We start from the raw sequence: 21,498 nt of genomic DNA, 5'->3' as shown, positions 1-21,498 counted from the left end.
TACCCAACGCTCTCCACTCTACTGCAGCCGACTTGGAGAAGAGACGGAGGTCATTTAATGACAAAGATTCTGCACGTTAGAAGGACAACGAACAGTTCTGCTCCGCTTCTCTTCCGAAAGAGGACTTTTGGAAGAGAAGGACTTTATCCTGCTTGTCATATGCCCCTGCTAAAGCTTGCTTAATAAAATAATATTCTAAAATATCAATGAGAATTGTGGACAGTGAGTTTAATTGTGTCAGTCTTAATTATTGTTGGTTCTCCTGAATATAGTAAAGTTAATATACATGATTCTAGTGATGTGGTGGCTTTGTGTTTTCCTCTGGTGAGTGTTAGAATAATGACCCTGGGATTTAGATCTAAGTCACTAAACCCAATCTAGCCGTTAACAAGTGCCGTTATTTTAGAGGAGGAGCTACCGTTAACAGGAGTGGTTGTAGGGGTTACGCAGTTGTGAGGGCTACTCAGCTGATTGTTCCTCAACTGTAAAGGGTCATAACTTCTGGATACCACTTGGACTTTTCTAGATTTTGTCACATTACAACCACATATATTAATATAATTCATTGGAATTTAGTGAGAAAGACTAACACAAAGTGACACCTCAGAACGTCCTTTGCGGTGAGTGGGTAATGTGGAGGCATATTTTAAATTGAGGAATCGTGTTTTACCAGGTCAAAGTTCCACTACATCTATCAGGCACTTTGTCCATATAAGTTGCACATTTACAGAATGGAGATGCTTTCTATTCATAAAAGCACATTCACAAATCTGGCATGAGGGATATATTACAACTCTTTGAAAAATTGAAATTAATATGAGTTACAACAACATTTAATTTCCCTTTGGGATCATTAAAATATTTTTGAATTTAATTTGATTGTCTCAAACTGTCAGCAGTTCAAGCTTCACCGACATCTTTAACACACAGTTTCTTCTTCAATGGGACAACTTCTGCACTGAGCTCTATGATCGGTTATTTTTCCACTGTTGGAGTGTTTCCAATTTAGTATGGGGTTTCAAATCATTCCAAATCACTGTGTTTAGGGTTTTTTGAAACCAACAACAAAATACATATACTATATGTCTGTGATTTGAATTAAATCTTCATTTAACATAACTCATCTAAAAAGTAAAGCTGAAGATTTGATGGACCTTCATTCCCAGGATTTTCTCCCACTATTCTCCAGTGTGTTCAGATAACTGGACAATGTCAGAATATGTGTATCGTCTCATACTTCCCTACATTTTCTCCTGCAGCATGCAGTTGAGTGGTCCTTTACAAAACTAAAAATAATAAGAGGGGTGTAAAAAAACCTAACTTTCAATTTCCAGTAAAATATTTCCCATATTTGACTGTTAATCCCTCTTTGACTGTCTTTCCACAGGTTGTCTCAGACTTCATCATCTATCAAGATATTTAACTCCAGTTCCCAGTACTCTTTTATACACCAGGTACTCTGGGTAATACCAAGTGCCTGAGATTTGTTATGATTTATTTTATGTACTGATGTCTCTGCATATGTATATAAGCATGAACATAAGAACTAGGATAGATGTCTGTGAATGTTTAAGAAAATGCAGTACATCATCTGCAAATAGAGTCATTTTGTGGATTGTTCCGTCTCTATCTGCTATTCCTGGAATCTGTAAACTTTGCCAAATAGCCTACACTAATGGTTTGATCCAAAGAGCTAAGCGAAGAGGTGATATTCAATCTCCTTGTCTTACTCCTCTTCACACTGTTATGGTCTGGCTCTTAAACCATAACAAATGAAAGGGAAGCAATGCATGGAATAACTTAAAAAGGAATTTATTTAACAAAAGTCATAACTGGTTGGGAAAGAAAGGGACAAAGGGAGAGAGTGGCAGGGAGACAGAAAGAAAAGAGCTAACTCAGTCAGAGGAAGTGGTGAGTCTTAAGGTGGATCTGGAGACACTGGCCAGCTGCCTCCACTTCCAATCAGCACCAATTAAAGACATGGATGTTAGAGACCCAGAGGAAAAGGCCTTGGGCCGTAACACCCCCCCTCTTCAAGACAGGGTCCCCACTGGAACCCTGGACAACCTGTGCATTAACATATGGAAATAAAGAAAAACAAAATTAAGTGCACTAATATCTCAGACCAGCTGAAATGAAACAAAACTTGGATTCTCTCCGATCCCATCCATACCCAACAACTGGTACCTTGAAGTGACTATTAGACAGGTAGGAGAGAAGAAAAGAAAAAATGTTACTGTCTTGGTGCTCTTGATAAGGCATCCGCGATGACATTATCAGCACGAACATGATAAGGTTTCAATAGATTAACATGAATTATTCGCCGTTTCTTCCGCCTTTCTGGAGTCGCAATGAGATAGTTTTGATCAGACAGCTGTTTCAAAACTGTGTGCGGACCAGAAAATTTGGCCTGAAATGGTGAAGTCACAACAGGAAGTAAAGCTAGTACTTGGTCACCTGAAAGAAAAACACGACGTTCAGCTTTCTTATCATACAAACGCTTCATTTTTTCCTGTGCAGACGATAGATTCTCTTTTGCCAACTGAGTAGCAGTAAAGAGTCTCTGCTTAAACCCATTAACATAACTCAACAGGTTTTGTGGCGGTGCAGCATCCTGGCACTCATCTCTCAAAACTGTTAACGGACCACGCACAGTATGACCAAACACCAATTCATTAGGCCTAAAGCCCATACTCTCTTGTGTTACTTCTCTTGCTGCAAGTAACAACCAAGGCAGACCATCCTCCCAATCAGCATCCATCTGAACACAATAAGCCCGGAGCAAAGATTTTAATGTTTGATGAAATCGTTCCAGTGCTCCTTGGCTCTGCGCATGGTATGCTGTAGATTGGTTGTGCTTAATGTGCAGCTGCTTCAAAATCTGTGCAAACAAATGAGAGGAGAAATTAGATCCTTGGTCACTCTGAATGACTTTAGGTATCCCAAAAATGCCAATAAACTGCATAAGAGCCCGCACCACAGACTTTGCAGTAAGTGTGTGCAATGGATATGCTGCTGGATATCTGGTGCTTTGGCACATAACAGTCAACAGGTACTTTGCACCTGAACGTGAAGGGGGAAGAGGACCCACACAATCAATTATTAAGTGCTCAAACGGTTTACCAATAGCTGGAATAGGATGCAGTGGTGCCCGGTTTAGAACTTGATTGGGTTTACCAGTGAGCTGACAGGTGTGACAAGTTTTAATATAAGATGATACATCTTTTTTCAGTCGTGGCCAAAAAAAATTTCTCAAAATGCGATCGTAGGTTTTCCTAACTCCCATGTGTCCTGATTCATCATGGGACACCTGCAAGACCATGTCACGCCATTTCAAAGGTACCACAACCTGATAAACTGGCTCCCCAATACCATTCTCACCACATGGCATCCACTTCCTTAACAATCTCTTGTTTTCAACAAAGTATCCATGAGCATGGCTCTGCATCTCTTCAACAGGTAATGCAGACTGAAATAAATGCTGTATGGTGGGATCGGATCTTTGCTCCTGCACCAGATCATCCTGTGGAATAGACAGAGGAATATTAGACAGACAAGAGGAAATCTGTTCATCTTTTCTGACGTCATCATCCTGATGTATATCACTGGATGCTTTCATTGCCCGTGTCACAGCACATGCTTGAAAAATGTCAGGGTGTGATTTTTCATTTTCATCAGGACCACTGCTGATCAAAGGTACTGAAACAACAACTGGAGACTCTGGTTGATCAGGCCAGACTTTCCCTCCAGCTATATTGTTCCCCAGTATAACTGTAACACCCATCACAGGCAGCGCTGGTCTCACACCCATTCTTACTTCTCCTTCAAACAACTCTGAATGGAGCACAAGTTTATGTACTGGAACACAAAACACAGACATGCCCATACCCAACACAGGTATAGATAATCCAGTGTCAGACTCATCTGAAAAAGGTAAAACGGATGCCAAAATGAATGAATCGTATGCACCAGTATCTCTTAAGATTGTAACCGGCATCTTAACGTCACTCCCAACCAAAGAAACATGTCCCTCCAACAGAAATGGTTTGTAAGAACTCAAGTCAGGTTTCCCAGAAGATGACACTTCAGCCATTTTGTGAGGAACATTCACAGAAACTGATGCAGCAAACGCTGCTGGTTTAACCTGAGTTCCATTTTTATTTCTGGATTTCAGCAAAGCACAGTCTTTTTTCCAATGACCTTTTCTGTGACAATAATTACAAATTTTGTCCAGATCATGGTTACTGCGATCCAAAAAAGAACCTCCAGAATGTGTGCTCTCTGCGTGCTCTCCACTTGCATCTTTATGTGTCAAAACAAAATCATCAGCCAAGACTGCAGCTTCTGACACAGTTTTAACCTTCTGTTCATTAATGTACACTGCAATTTTATGAGAAACAGAGTTTTTAAATTGTTCCAAAACCATTAAATTACAGAGATCACCAAGTGTCTTAACATCAGAGGAAGTGCACCATCGGTTGAAATGAATTTCCAAATCTCTTGCAAACTCCACATAAGTTTTGTCACCTTTTTTCCAGTTTCTAAACTTTTGTCTATATGCTTCAGGGACTAATTCATATGCTTTCAATATTGCAGCTTTAACCTTGGCATAATCTTGGCCATCATTCAAGCTCAACATAGAAAACGCTTCCTGAGCACGACCAACCAAAACACACTGAAGCAAAATTATGCGGTCTGAATCAGACCAATCTCTTGTGTGTGCAACCCTTTCAAACAAAGTGAAAAAAGTATCAACATCCTTTTCACTGAACTTAGGCACCAAACGCAAGTCATTTAATACATCAGAGGGTTTGCATTTTGAGTCCCCAACACAAGATTCCGCAGACAATTTGCCATCTTTCACCAGATTTAATTTCTCACTTTCCAAATTTATTCTTGCCAATTCAATTTCCTGTCTCATTTTTTCCAAAGCAAGAGCCTTATCCAAATCTGCTTGCTGTCGTAACCTCTCTAAAGCCAACTCCTTTTCTTTCTCCAGTTGCATTCTCAACCTTAACATCTCTTTTTGTTGTTCAAAATCCAAAACGTCAGACTTTACAACCTGAGCACCCAAATCGTCAGGTCTGGAAGGTGACGACAAAACACCCATCTCAATTAAATTCTCCCTTAAAATTGCTTTAACATTGTCTTTCAACCTTTTATCACCGACACTTATTTTATAGTGTTCAGCAATTTTTACTAGTTGTTCTCTAGAACACTGCTCCAAAAATCCTGCCGATGGAGATTTATTAAAGTCTTCCACAGACATGACTAAAGTCTTAATCACAAAACAGTGTTTCAAACTTTTAATTGCTGACAATCTGTGCAACACAAACCAATCAACCCAAACCTCCCCTCTAACTGCCTATCAGAAACTTTCTAGCTCAACCCTAGTCTTCAGAGATCAGGGACGGTGGGTATTTATGCACTTAATACCAATAGAGTGGAAAAGGCGACCAGAAAATTGGCAACCCCCCCAACACTATGGCCGTGCCCCCGAGACAACTGCTCCAACCATATGATCCCACACTACTGTTTTTGAGCACATGAATCCCAAAGGGGAGACACGCTGAGGCCTACAGGGGAATCAGTTCAGATGAGACATAATGAATTGCACAAATCAGTCAACAATTAAGACTTACCAATGAGCTCATCAAAAGGGACGAAATCAGGCAACTTACACCAAACCAGAGAAGAGAGAGAAAAAAAAAAAATAATTTTCCCAAAACTAAACTCAAGATTTCCACACTAGCTTCCCAGTTAAATTAACAAACAATGTTTACCACTTAACTAACTCAACAACACTAACATAAATTTGAACGAGCCCCCAATTTGTTATGGTCTGGCTCTTAAACCATAACAAATGAAAGGGAAGCAATGCATGGAATAACTTAAAAAGGAATTTATTTAACAAAAGTCATAACTGGTTGGGAAAGAAAGGGACAAAGGGAGAGAGTGGCAGGGAGACAGAAAGAAAAGAGCTAACTCAGTCAGAGGAAGTGGTGAGTCTTAAGGTGGATCTGGAGACACTGGCCAGCTGCCTCCACTTCCAATCAGCACCAATTAAAGACATGGATGTTAGAGACCCAGAGGAAAAGGCCTTGGGCCGTAACAACACTTTAATAAAGTCACGGCTTTTTTATTTTTGACTTACTGTTTTAATAAAGAAAATTGAACCATTTAACAAAGTTCCCAGTAAAGTCCATTTCAATGAGAGTGTGTTCTAAGAACCTCCAGTGTACTTTGTTGAACGCCTTTTCTGCATCTAAACTAAGGAGCATCGATGGTTCTTTTCTTGCCATTCTGAATTACAACTTTAAAGTTCTCCTGACATAATTTAAGTATTGATATATTGTTTGATGTGTTGGTGCTGTGTGGGAGACTGAACTACAATTTCCCTGAGGGTAAATCCCAAAGGGATGAATAAAGTTTTTATCCATCTATCTTATATGTTATATTTATAAGTCCCATCTGATCCGGCTTAATTAACTGTTTTACCTAATTCTGCACTCTGGTGTGGTAAAATTGAAGTTTCTATCTCACATACAGAAGGCTTATGGGGCAATAACTGGAACTTTTTATTGAGTCCTTTTCATCTCTACACAATACTTTAATAATAGCTTCTGACCAATCATCATGCAGATTTCCCAAACCTAATACATAATTTTAAAGTTTACATAATATAGTTAAGAAATAATTTATGTTTTATAATATTTTCCTGAAAATCCATCTGTTCCTGGTGACTTATTTTCTAATTGACTTATAGTTTCTCTAAATTTACTTTAATAGGTTTGGTTAAACTCCTTTTGTTTGTATGTGCAGTTTAAAATTTGTAAAGGATTCTTATAGGTTTTCTACTCTTGATGACTGTTCCCGTCTGTAATATTCAGCAAAATTAATTGATATTGCTTTGGGGCTTGTTTTGATTTTATATTGATCATGCTTTTAATTTTAGGAATTACACAACTAGATGGTGCCTTTTTTATTGAAAAACTAACAATGTGCTGGCTTTGTTTCCCATTTCATAATATTATCCGTGTATGATTTCAGAGTATCCTTTGCTTTATATGGTTCTAACTCATCTAGCTTTGTTCTGGTGTCTTTTAGTTTAAGATTTTCTTGTCTTCCATGTTATAAATGGTTTTTTTCTAGTGTTTTAATTTCCAATTCAATTTCCAGCTGTTATATTCTTCTTTCCTCAATCTAGAAACTACAGAAATTAATTGCCCCCTTTCTCTAACTGCCACTTAATGTAGTACTCCAACTGTAAAAATTATATATATATATATATATATATATATATATATATATATATATATATAAAGTAAAGGAGGATGAGACATCTGTCCATCCTCCTTCAGCTTGGCAGGCACTCGGCTTCCAGCCAGCAGCATTTTTACACAGCTCAAAGGAAAAAATAACGAGTCCATCTTATGACTACAAACCATGAAAACAAAAGCACTTTTGCACTGTTTCAACAGCTAATCGTTAAACCATGTTAACTTATAAGTGAGTACAGGAACCCAGTCAGGGATCTGAATCATAAACAGACATGCTGTTAGAATGAACAGAACATGTTACCCTCTGGAAGTTCCACGGTTCTGGCCCGGCGGAGGGAGCGGGTCAGACGGCTGAGCTGTACATTAAGCTGCTCCATCGCCCGTTCCATCATAGGTGAACTGGCGATGCGTTTGAGCCTAATTCGCCGTACTTATTGGTTGCTAATAGAGTTGTGTTGTTCATGGATCACGTCCATTGACGCTGATAGAAGATAAACCGTTTTTCAAACAGACAAGCTGATTTACTGGGCGTTTAAATGGTTCCTTCTGCCCGTAAACCTGCGTTGTTCCCCTGATTCTCACGCTTCCTGTTGTGATGACGTATGAGTGACGTAGTCTTAAAGTCAGAGAGCTAAAAGGTCGGTTCGAGGTTAACTGATCATTAAAGGGGCAGTTTTCTGTACTTTCAAGGCACAATCAAGAAAATGTGTCAGGATTGTGGGTTGTTTGAGTTCATTTTGCGTTTTGTTATTATTTGTCATTTGTGCTCTTTAGTTTTCAATTGGCTACCTCGTTTCTAATTTTACTTCTGTTCCTTCCTTCTTAGTTATTCTATTATGTTAATTTCTTGTGTCTAGTTCTTTTCTTAGTTACTCTAGTTTTTACTATGTTTCTTATGTCAAGTTATTTTTTTTAGATTCATTTCCTAGTCCCTCATCCCGTGTCACTTCCTCTTTCTCTCTCTCCTCAGCCTGCCTTCTGGTCTCTCCCCACACCTGCAACTCATGAGGTGTGGGCCTCATGCATAAAAGAATGCGCAGTTTTCACACTAAAATTTGAAGTGCGGAAAAATGTAGAAAAGTGCGGCGCACAAAAAAAATCAGATGTATAAAGCCGTGCGCACGCATGTGGCCGCGCACCTTATCTTTATAAATCCTAATTTGCGGGAAATAGAGCGCAGCTGCTGGTCCGCCCTGTCGCCACCCACAAATACATATTAATATAAATTAGTATAAATACCCGGAAGTCTACCACCACTAGAAGCAGTAACTATGCAGCAATTTAAGTATTTATAATAATTATTATATATTTTATTTAAAAAGGTGCTTTAAGGGGTACATAACGTCACCTCACAAAATAAAAATACATTTTAAAGAAAAAAAATCAAAATTAAAAAAATAAAGAGATCGTGCAAATGTCTCTGAACAGCAGCGTTCAGCCGGGATTTAAAGACAGAGTCAGAGTCTTTGAGTGGGGAATGTGGACGTTTACTCTAAATAGTAGAATCATGTGCATAAGTTGTACATTTACAGAATAAAGATGCTTTATGTCCATAAGGCGCATTCACAAAGCGGGCGGCTGGACTGAAGGATGACTGCAGCTGGACCGGTACCGGTACCGCACGACTCCTTCTGATCCAGGATGATCAGTCTGGATTAATCTAAACGCTCATAAGCCACCATCATCATTTCCCAGCAGCAGATAAATATGATCTCGGATCAATCGCTCCTTCTGAATCCTTCTGTTGGCGATGTTCTCCATCAGAACCAAAGGGCTCCACATTTACGTGTCTCACCTTAATATACGTGTGATTGCATACACACCTTGATCACCTTAAAAATAATCAAACCTGTTGATTATTTTTAATCAGCAGGTTTGAGTTAATCTGCTGATCCAACCCTGTTTTCTTCTTTTAGTGAGAATGAAATTACCCCTCAGATGCAATTCATGCGCTTCGGCGCACTGACCAATGCCTTACACCTTTATGAGACAAAAACTGAGGAAAATTACTATTTACATTCGAGCGAGGTTTTCACATATTTTTATTTTTATTGCCTTTATTTTGTGTTTGTCAGGGGTGAAAGTAGTTTTAAATTCTTGAGGGTACTATGACCAAAACAAAAAACAAAACACAAAAAAAAAAAATATATATATATATATATATATATATATATATATATATATATATATATATATATATATATATATATATATATATATATATATATATATATATATATATAGTAGCTCTTGAATTGCTACAAAATAAAGCTGTATTTCCTCCTTCAGCCCACTGGCTGCAATGTTGACACCTTGAGATGCCATGAGACCTAAATCCTGAACATCATGGCATGGAGTGATCCCAGTTTTCCATGTCTGGCATATAATCATTCATTTTAGCTTTTAAACTGGTTCTATTGATCCTGTGTCCAGACAGAGGGATAATCAGTACCCCAGCATCATGACCTGTTTGTTCTGAAGATCCTGCAGCTTCCACTTCTCTTCCTAACATGGCGCCTCCTCACCCTGACTCTCATACTGACAGGAGGAACCACAGAGCTCTGTTAGGTTAAAGCTCAACAGAGAGATATATAGACACCCTTCTGTCAAATTTTAATCTGAGTTTGATGGATTAGTTGATATTAATTGATATCAAACCCCCACTCCCCTCCCCCACACCCGGTAACCTGATACCCCCTCCCCCAAACATATGTCATATATATCATATGATGGGAACTTTGTGACCTGCTGACCTCCCTGGCACCCTTCTGTCATATTTTAATTGGAGTTTGATGTGAATAAAAAAATATAAGTGAATAAATAAATATACTATATTCTAAACCATGTTGAATTAGATTAGGAATATTGTAACGAATGGTTTTAAACAGATTATATTCATGATACACAGTGCTGGAATTAATGGTCTCTAACTCTTGTCCCATAAGAGACAGAGGAAGCAGAGAGGAGGGGGGAGAGTCTTGCTGTGTGCGTGTGCGTGTGCGTGTGTGTGTGTGTGTGTGTGTGTGTGTGTGTGTGTGTGTGTGTGTGTGTGTGTGTGTGTGTGTGTGTGTCTGATCTCTCAGCCAGCATACGATGAAACCTACCTTGTAGTATTTCACAGAATGATATATCCTATAGCTAGGTAAGAGAGGGTGACCTCTGACCCCACAGCCGGTGATGCCCACCTCAGGATACATTAAGCAATCCTTCTGAAGGAAAATTAGCAGATTCATGCCACATGTCCTCTTTAAAAAGATTGTATCATATCTCCCAGCCAACATACGGTGAAATCTACCTCATCCTCTTCCGCAGAATGATATATCCTATAACTAGGTAAGAGAGGCTGACCTCTGACACTTCAGCTGGCATTGCCTGCCTCAGGCAATCCTTCTGAAGGAAAAAATCAACAGTTTCGCTGCCGTATGGTCCTATAAAAGGATGCATCATCTCGGCAAGACCACAACAGCACAGATCTTCTCTCATCTGCTCTGCGGTACAACAGGAGTTGTAAGCTTTTACATTTTGTTTTATCTTTAAACCAGCATTATTCTGAATGTTGTTGAATCAACAGTGATCTTCTCAGTGCTTCATGCTTTCTCCAAAATAGTAAAGGTTGGTTTAAATACATTTGAAACTTAAAGATTTTTTTTTTTGTAACACTTGCTAGTGTGAAACATTTCAGTAAAAGTTCCTCGAATATGTGACAGGCACTAAACAGGCCCATGTTAGGCTACTAATATTTATCTTTCAGTTTTCCCCAATGTTTAAAGTTTTTTACAGTCCACAACCACACTCCAAGAGTTGCTCCAACATGGTAAATTGTTTTGTTACCTTTAAAATTATCTACAGCTTTTGTCTCTGACTTATACGCAGTTTGTTTTTTGGCCCTAATGATTTTTTTCCCTCCATCCGTTATCTTACATGCTTAAGTGTGTTCACCAAATATATAGTACACCCGTAGTTGTTAAGGTTCCAATACTAAGAACTTATAAATGATCAATGTGAACCATCAGTCTGTATTAAAAGTAAGTAAGTAAGTAAGTAAGTAAGCTTTATTTCTATAGCACTTTTCACAGACCAGAGTCACAAAGTGCTGCACAATTTATAAAAATAAAAACAATTGAAAACAAATTAAAACAAACATACCAACATTAAAACACAATATTACATTAAAAAGCAAGTTTAAAAAAGTGGGTCTTAAGTTGTTTCCTAAAAGTGTCTATACAATGTAGAGATCGAATGGTGCAAGGTAGCTCATTCCATAGGCGAGGCGCCACAGCTTTAAAAGATCTGTCTATTTAGTCTATTCTAAAATATTTAGTACAATTTATATTTTTTTACTTAGATTTGATGTTTTGATGTGAGCATTTGGATTTCTATCGATTTATTGAATGATGCTCTGTGTAAATATTTATCAAACTGAATGGTCATTCAGGTTTTATATAGTTTTTTTTCTCTTCGTTCATTGCATGTTGCAGAAATTCAAATATATGCTGGATATCGACCAACAATTCAATCAGTGAATCTTTGCTCTTTTTTTATCAAGTAACCCCTCTCACGGAGACTTACATCTTCTGACACCTGGCCCGGCTTATAATTACATTAGCCAAGTTAGCTGTTGGTACACTTACCTAAAGAATAAATCATACTCGCTACACAATCAGGCTCCAAAAGTTGGTCACAACATAGTAAATCGTTTTGTTACCTTTAAAATTATCTACAACTTTTTTTCTTGGTCCTAATGATGTTATCTGTTCAATAATGTTCACTAACAGACTGTGCACCTCTTGTTATTGATAAGATTATAAATGATCAATCTGAAGCATCAGTATGCATTCAAGAAGATCACATCAGTCAGATTTCGTAATACAGATGATACTCAAAGGAATCAAAATTATATTTTCTGGGAGCTTCGACTGTATGAAAGGAATGATTGAAATATACTATGAAAATATTCTATTTGCAGAATCCTGATAATAAAACGTCAATTGTGAACTGAATGATTAGATTGCAATTAGACACAAAAGAATCAACTGTTAATTAGTAACCATACTATGGAAATGACTAGCAAGATCTGAACAAACAAGAAACTTGAATACCTCAAGAGATTTCACTCTAATGAACCGTCTGATTTTCTTTAGCCGACTAAATTTAATCTTACCAAATTTTTGCCAATGAGTAAACAGGTACTGAGTTTGAAGCGGGTCAGATGCCTCCAGCCATCTGCTAAAGCTAGACTCTGGCCTTCCTCACTGTAAAATAAAACATTCTGCTTAATTAAAGAGTTCAAGTGAACATCACTTAATTCTCATCAACTTGTTGTTTGTACTCATCTTAAACAAGCGGCAGGAACTTTTGGATTTAAAAAAGAAAAAAAAGATGCTTTACAAGTTTATCTATTTAAGTTCAGTCTGCAACAACTAGAATAAAATAAAAAGTGAACTATTTGAAAGTAGTGAGGATTTTGGGTGGTAAATGATGAGTTTAAGAATATTGTTTGTCAAAATCACATAATGTAACTACACTTGTCTTTTACATGACACAGTAATTGAATCTTTTGAGGCAACTGGTTTGCATAAATTTAAGTAACTACAACCTATTTTCCTGCTCCACATACTTGGCTAGCAATGTTCCAGTTTGCTTCCCAGTCTGAACTTCTGGACAATGTCTTGATTCAGTCAAATCTTCTATCCTGTATCTCCTGTACTCTGATATTCTACAGAATTCATTCTGTGAAAGCTTTGCTTGCTGGTCTTCTTCATGCTATGGATGCAGTATCTGGTTTCTCTTACTTTAACCGCCCATCTTGCACCTGATTGGCATGTTAGCCTTTCGATTCCCTCCCAGTGAGGCGGTGCTTCACAAAGCAAACTGTTTGTCAAACTGTTGATCTCCCTCAGAAGATGAGAAGACATGGTGACTGAGTTTTAGACACTAGTAGACAGCTCATGCAGCTTTTTACTAAACGGCAGTCCTAAAAGTATATATCTTTAAACTATGAATAAATACGCAGATTTTCATAATTATTTGATCCAGCGGTTATAGAAGTTTGATAATAATGCAATTCAGGGATTGTTGTTTCTTAATGTCAGTGTTTCTGCTACTGGAGTGAGACAGTAAGAAGACAAGGAATAGGGTTAAACGAGGATTTAGAAATAAAAATACAATGATGATGGTTGTATTTACTGGGAGAAAGACTATGACTAGTTATCAGGACAGAATGAGACCCGTAAAACTGTTGGGTCCATACAGTCATCTGCAGTCATCTGCTCCAACAATTTATTACCCTTTAGGAACCATGTCTGGACACAACGAGCAGGAACATCACAACATCCTCATATCAGATATTTTTCATCCTTATATCAGTGATTTAAAACTATTTCTAATTTTTGCTACCATACGACAGAAAGCAAAGTTGTGCATGAATGTAAAAGTCAATTATTTTCTTCACCGACAGAAAAGTGTAATGTGTTTATTATGAGTAGGATTAACTGAGCTGAAGGAAAACAAAGGAGAAAATAAATATTCATTGATACAGAAGCGAATCAGCAAATATGAACTTATGAAACTATTGGAACCTTCAAGAATCTTATGTTGAGTACGATATTTAAGAAAATAATACTGAAACTGCACTCATGAATTTCTTTATTTGACTGTTATCTCTAAAATATGTTACTTTTTATGTTGAACACCAGACACGTCTCACCTCTTTCCCACAGTTTTATCACTTAGTTCCACCGTGGATTTTATAGTCAGTGTTAAAAGCAGCACAGAGTCTGAAACGATGGAGGAAATTTACGTCAACATGGAACCTGTTGGACAAACTGCATCTAATCACACAGGTAAGAATAAAGTTTCAAATAAATCTAGTATGTATTTAATTAATTTGCTAAGGTTCAGGTTTTTGTTAAGGTTTGAGCAGCTCCAAAGAGAGGCTTTGCCTCGGTGTGGCTTTGGGAATCCTGAATGTTTTACTTTTGGCTGAACTCATCGCCATCAGTGTGCGCAGTGAGTCTTGTTCTAGTCATCTTAAAGATGAGTACATTTTATGTTACTGTAATAAAAAATGTCATCGGCTCTTCTGAAATCAAATTGACCAAATGGCAACGGTTTGGAAAGCATAAAGTTTGTGACTCAAAGTGTTGCAAAGAGGTGAATCATTACACTGTTACATGAGTTTGATTCATTTTCAACAATGGATGCATTTGCAGCCATTTAGGTTACCGTGTCTTTAATATCACCTGTTTTTCACAGTATCTACCCAACGATTTATTGTTTAGTGTTACCTCAGTTTAAATTCTACAACCATAACCAAAATCATAAAACAATTTTTTAAGTCTTAACTGAAACTACTTCTATTTTTGCAAACATGCTTGTTGATTTTTTTTTCCAGCTCATGACATGACAGCAGATTTTTCTGACATTAGTAACTTTCTGACTGAGCAGAACAGCGACAGCAAGTTTCCCTCCACGAACGCTAACTTCACTGAAACGGCTCCACGAGCTGAAGAGACTTTAAGGTGTGTCAAAAATTTGGATCTCATTAACACGTCTAAAACCTTTTCCCCTCTGAATTGTAGAGTATAACTAATAACTTTCCTTTTGTGGCTAAATGAAGATAATCTAAATGAACAACTTTCATTTTAATTTATTAAGTACTGTATCATTTGTGTGCTCTAAAATCAGCAATGTAAAAGAAGCAAAACTTTTTTTTTTTTCTTACAGAACGAACAAACATCAGTTGTTCCTGTTAATTCAGGGGCTGCAGAAGAAGAAGAAAGGAGCAGATACAGTAGAGATTAATGATTAGGATTTGTGTTCAGTGTGATATTATTTATGTATATTTTCCTGGTATTTGCGGAATATTATTCTTTTAATTTTAAACATTACAGTCGGTGGATGGTGCCTGTAAAAACCCTTTGTCCAGGAGCAGAACTCAATACATTATAATAGTTTAAAACAATTAAAGAAATACTATAATTATATATTATGACAATTAAGTATAAGTAGTCATATAAATAATTATAAAAGTATCAATAAATTGAATTAAAAATCATTTTTATATATTTTCCAACTCCATTGAAATTTGTCCCTAGTTTTTGTCAACACCGTCACAAATGAAAAGAATGTAAAAAAAAAAAAAAATCAGGCATTATTGGGGGGCACCAGAACGTCTGAGGACCCCATGACCACTTCCTTTCTCTTCCTTTGGTAAGAGAGCTAGTTAGCTCCGGTTAGCTTATGCTATTCTTTAGTTTTTCTACTTTTTATTCCTACGTTTTTTGTCACAACCATGATGTGTCAACACCATAACTGGCAATTTACAAAACTTTGATGAAATTTTGTGAAATAAAAGCTTAATTTTGGTTTACTGTAAAAATGTCATGGTCCTTCAGAATAAGATCATATAAATTGAGATAGTTTGACATTCCGTCAACTCTGTTAGATGTCAACTCCATCAGAGTTTTTGTGACTCTTTCAGTGAAATTGTTGTCAAATCTCACTTAAATGTGCAATTAATTTATTTAAATGTATTTTACATAAATTGCATTACATCACATGTACCAAGTTTTTCATTTTACTCACTAGTTTGTCACCACCTACAGTTCTGTGTCAACTCCGACAGACTTACTTTTTGTTGTTTTTTTGTTTTAAATAATATTTATTTTGTTTCTTGAGAAGCATTTGTCGGTAAAATGAGTAAAATATCACTAATAGTGTCATTAAAAATTATTTTATATTTATTTTTGTCAGATGGTGATGACAACGTTCTAGGTCAGGTCGATTAAAAATGTAATTTTTATTTATTTTTTTTAAAATGTTGCAACTGGGAGCCTGCACCTTGGCATCTTTACATTACCAAAACATTATTTGTCATTTTTGCATACTTAAGGTTGAGAAATGAAAAAAAGGGAAAATTAAAACCCATTTTGTCCCTATTCTCAAGAATCACTGACATGAAACCTAAAGATAAAATGTACACTTGTTGTGACTTATAAAGCAACAGTTTTACCGGTTGTACTCTGTGTTTTTCTTCATTGTTAAAACTCTGACATGTTAAACAAAAGTTGGAGGATGGTTGTGCTGAGGATCGGTTCAGCATGAGGCGTTCTGATTGTGTCTTAATGTGACTTTTACTACGAGACTTTATGGAACTCCAGTTGTGTCCAGTAATAAAGAAACAAAAGGCAGCAAATGTTCATGTTGGTTCCACAGGGTTCCCCTGAAAATATAGATCAAATCAGATATTACAGGGTAAAAGTAATCTCAACAGGGGGAAGCATATAAACAAGTCAAGTCAATAACAAGTCAATGACATGATGCAATCTGCATTTTTAACTCAGATAACTTTTTTTTTTACTGACTTAATACATTTAAATTGTTAAGTACTGTTAAGTACAATGGAAATGACTTATTTGTAAATTGTCTCGAGATTACCTATTGTAAATTAGTGTTATATAAATCAACTGAATTGTATTAAGAAAGGCTACAATTTGTCCAACGGACTGGACCGTTGGTATGGACATACCATAGCCTGGTGTCTGAGCAGGTATAGGTCACCCCTTGCGATAATAAGAAGCTGTTGTCAGAAACCGTGATGTTAAGTTTGACTTACGAAGCAATTTTCTAAGACACTAGTCATAATATCCTGTTCAACATAATTCTCAGTACATAAAGTCTAAAAACAAGCATAAGAATCAGCATAAAGTCATGAGAAAAAAGCTTGTGAAAACATTCTTGCTCCTGAATCTGGCTCAGGAAAATTAAAATGTGAAAAAATAAAAAAATCAGCTAAAGTGGGTGGTGCTTTAAGGTACAGAGTGACACAGCCAAGTGTTGGGGTAAATGGAGAGGAGTTAAGCAAGGCTGTAGTAGCGTTGTTACCAACTTGGTACTTTATTGTTATAGTTTTCTCCAAGTCCTGCTTGAAGAAAGTATCAACATGTGCAAAATTGAGAAACTCTATTGATCAACCAGCTGGACATGTGGCATGAATCTGCTAATTTTCCTTCAGAAGGATTGCTTAATGTATCCTGAGGTGGGCATCACCGGCTGTGGGGTCAGAGGTCACCCTCTCTTACCTAGCTATAGGATATATCATTCTGTGAAATACTACGAGGTAGGTTTCATCGTATGCTGGCTGAGAGATCAGATACACACGCACACACACGCACACACACACACACACACACACACACACACACACACACACACACACACCTACACACACACACACACCCACACACACACACACACACACACACACACACACACACACACACACACACACACATCGCTTAAAGAGTTCCGTCTGGGGGCCAGACTTTCAAGCAAAGCCATCATTGGACCAAACGGCTGGGGGGCGCTGGGCCAAAAAAGGTTGAGAAACACTGATTTAGTTGGTAATGTTGCATGTTCTAAATTACTTGAAACAACTCTAAACATTGACTGAAATGACTCTTATTTAATGTTGAGGGATGTTTGCCTTACAGGCAAACCTTTAGGGCACAGACATTTTACATTTTGTTTTGAGTTGAAATGTACTGAAGTCTTATTTAAGTTTGAGTGTTTAGCTTGTTAATTGTATTGTTAGAAGCAATTGTTTGCACTATTCAAAGACACTTTTTATTAAACTGTGGCAATAGCAATGCTATAGTAAATTTCTATCATAACTATAAGTTTCAGGCTCAGGATTTTTTTTTTACTTTACGCCCTGCAAACGTCTTGCCCACTAAAATGAAACTTGCCACAAATAACGGAACATCTCCCTTAACTGAGGTTCTGCTGCGCACCGTGCTGAGCAGGCTGCGGTCTTCTCCTGTCTGTCTGCGGTCAGGCTGCAGCTGAACCGCCTCAGCCGCTAGTAAACAGCCAATCAGCATTCAGTATTCAAACGAGCTTAGATCCCGCCCTGCTAGCCAACCTGCTAGCCAACCTGCTAGCCAACGTTGGCGACTTTATCTGTCAAGTTGTCTAAATCTTAAACGTGCACAAAAGGAACACAATGTTTTGCTAACACTACAGCTACAAAAAAAGCTAAAAAGTTTCACAGGCCAGTAAAAGGTTTTAATTTAAAAAAAATATCGAGGGAGTTGGAAGATGGTCAGTTATGTTCCCTTGACTTAAACGACCTTAGCATGTTGTGCTGCGCAGTTCGGTGTGTTTTGGTTCCGTTTATAAGGCGACCCTCACACCAACTCTGTGACAGAGCCTTAGTGGAGCAGGTTTTTAACTTATGAACCCCGCTGAGTTTATTTGTAGTAATCACAAAATAAACACCAAGCCAGAAAAAAAACTGTTACAGACTGAATATTCTGCTCTTTTTGTGGGAAATGTTTGCGTTTTTGGCGCTGAATCCTGATAACGCAGTGCCTGTTCTGTCAGCTATTGGATTTATTGTTACTCGGTTGTTGTGGCAACGGATCTGCGTGTAAAGCATACTTTTGATCCAAACTAATTTTTCCAAGAAAATGAAAGAAGATGAACTAGGTGAGTTCCCGAGACAGTTCGAATTGTGTAAAAATGTTAATAATTCATCAAAGGGAAACTGCAAACTTCTGCAAAGGTTACCGCAATATGGGAGTTGCGTGGCGCAGTAGTTGGCGCAGCGCGGTGCCCCTTTAGACCGCCGTAGTTCGGAATCTGGCTCTCGTCCTCTGGTTCGCTTGTCTCTCTCCTGCTCCTTCTCTCTGCAACTTTTCTGTTGGATTGTTGTCTCGGACCACTCTCCAGTTTCACTGACTCTCGATCTTAACCATAAGAAACAACAATATTTCTGGCGTTTTCACCAATCCCTACTATCAGAGGAGACATTCTGTAAATTCTTAGATAACAAAATTTCTGAATTTCTAGTGTTGAGGAAAAATGACTATTTTTAGTGTTTAACACAGCTTAAACCTTTTAGAACGAATTTCTTAATCTTGAACAGGTTTGTGTTAGTGATTTAAAACCCGAAGAACTATTGCTGGGTTAAGCATTTAAAGTACAAAGGAGAATAGAGATCTGCAGGAGAGCTTCAGCTCAGACCTCTGGGGTCTTATCATTAAAGACAGCAGGTCATAAATTAACATATGCAGGAAGGTGGAGGACATTATCACTTGAATTACTCTGAGAGAGGGAACTTTGGTCGGTTCACGTAACCAGGATGAGAAGTCTTCTAAAACCAACATCTGACATGGTGCAAAAAAACTGAATATAACATAAAATGTTTTAAATCACTAACATTTAATTTGTAAGACATTTTTCTTAGTTATTAATAACATTCTTTGATTGAAATTTGTATTATCCTGTTTTAGAATTAATTTAGTCAATGATGAATGTATTCGAAATTGTATTATTTCTGACTATATTAGAATCACATGAAAATGTTTTGTTTAGTATTAGAAAATACTTAGGTTTATGGTGAATTAATGTCTTAATTCTTATTTGTTTCTAATTCCTAATTAGAAACAGGAATTGTACTTCATTATTTTCTGATATTATCTACTGCTTTTGGTTTGATATCAGGACTAAACTTTGGAGATGCTGAGTGCAGAAGAACAAATTGGGTTTTTGGAGAACTTTTCATTGAATTAAAAATACAGTATTAAAGGTTTGTTCCTGGCAGAGCAGAAGAGAAACCAGAATTTCACAGCTACCTATGAGGTTCATTCATCTGTTTCTGTTGGCCCAGATGGCTGTAGAGCCGCAGGAGGCCGGATAGTGTTAAGAAAATAAATTTAAAATAAGTTAGTTTTAGAATTTATACTTGATTGAAATACCATAATTATAGTTTTAAAATTTATAACATATTCTGACCTATTGATATATTTTACTGTAGTTAAAGCAGATGGTTTGCCAAGATCTCCGATCTGCTCTTTGTCTGTTGGGAAACAATCAGTAGGAAGTTCTAGCTTTTCACACTGATTTGTGAAAGCCATAAACCACCATGAATTCGGAGAGTCTGCTTCCACCTTATTTAACAAAAGGTGTTTGATCTTGTGAACAAATTGCAGGGACTTTTCTAAAGAGCCAGAGATGCCTTCCAGTTGGTCAAGTAGAGATACGCCTTATTTGAATACATTAAAGAGGAAAACACGCCTACAGGTATAAAAGTTTGTGCACAAGGGAAACAATTCAGAAAAAAGCTGATTTATTTTACTTCTGCACCAGCTCTTTCTCCAAGGACGTCCTTGATATTTCTTTGTCTTCTTGTCTCAGGTAACAATGTTTGTATCTGTGTTTCTTCAGTTTCCTGTACTATCTTATACTTTCTTCTGATTGGATTAAATTCTGTAATTCTGTGACGTCAACACGCATTGTTGTGTTTTTGTCCCCGCACGTGGCCACGCGAGAAAACCCGGGATCAAAAGGAAGAATCAGAGCCAGAGTTTTTGCTAAATTTAATTGTATAAAAATTCTTCCTTAACACTAGACACTAACGATACAAAAGATCTTACAGATTCTACTTTATGGGAAACTTTTAAAGTTGTGATCAGGGGCCATATTATTTCTTTTGAAAAATTCCTGAAAAACAAAAGACGGAAACGCCTCTCAGAAATTGTGACTGAATTAGCATGCTTAGAATCTAACTACAAGTCCTCCTCCAACCCTTCGATTTTACAAAACATTCTTGTACTAAAATATGAATATAATACTACTCTGTCCAGGCAGGTGCTTGATCAGAAGTTTAAAATTAAGCAAAAGCACTTTGAGCTGAGTGATAAGCCCCAGAAACTGCTGGCTCGTCAGCTGAGGGACTTGCAGGCCAACAGGGCAATACATAAAATTAAGTCCAAGGCAGCAAAAATTATAATTGAACCAAGAAACATAAATGACTCATTTAAGGAATATTATGAACAACTATACATGTCCAAAGCAAAAGGAAATATCTCAAGCTGGCTTAAAGGTCTAAATCTACCGAAGATGAGTGAAGAGGCTCTCAACGCAGACATCACTGTGGAAGAGATTGTTGATGTAATCAAATCATTTCCCAAAGCCAAGGCCCCAGGACCAGATGGTTTTGGAACAGAGCTCTATAAAAGATATGCCCAGAAGATTACTCCTCTCCTCCGGAGGATGTTCGTTCACTCTGTTGACCCAGGAAAATTTCCCCCTACTATGTATGAAGCTTAAGGCTCTGGATGTTGCGGGGTTGTGTTGGCTCACGCGACTCTGCAATATCACATGGACATCGGGGGCAGTTCCCCTGGACTGACAGACTGGGGTGGTGGTCCCC

At 37.4% G+C, this 21,498-nt stretch overlaps 1 protein-coding gene across 5 annotated transcripts in view; it reads right to left on the bottom strand.

The window, feature by feature from the left end:
* Positions 1-7,886, bottom strand: part of hace1 (HECT domain and ankyrin repeat containing E3 ubiquitin protein ligase 1) — a 55,452-nt gene extending 47,566 nt beyond the window's left edge. Inside the window, exon 1 of one of the 5 annotated variants that reach the window (XR_014083976.1) lies at positions 7,582-7,886. Coding sequence is in view for 1 of the 5 variants with exons in the window: in XM_081597485.1 (XP_081453611.1) it covers positions 7,582-7,672 (91 nt within the window). In the remaining 4 variants the exon portion in view is untranslated. Of the gene's footprint in view, positions 1-1,895; positions 5,658-7,581 lie in introns of those variants that run through there. The other 4 variants (XR_014083981.1, XR_014083980.1, XR_014083977.1 and 1 more) reach the window with 4 other exon arrangements.
* Positions 7,887-21,498: the final 13,612 nt, after the last annotated feature.

This window comes from Poecilia reticulata, chromosome 16, assembly GCF_904066995.2.
Source record: "Poecilia reticulata chromosome 16, P_reticulata-male-v2, whole genome shotgun sequence".
NCBI lineage: Eukaryota > Metazoa > Chordata > Actinopteri > Cyprinodontiformes > Poeciliidae > Poecilia > Poecilia reticulata.
Note: the sequence above shows the minus strand (reverse complement) of the source record. Positions and strands in the feature narration are given on the sequence as shown.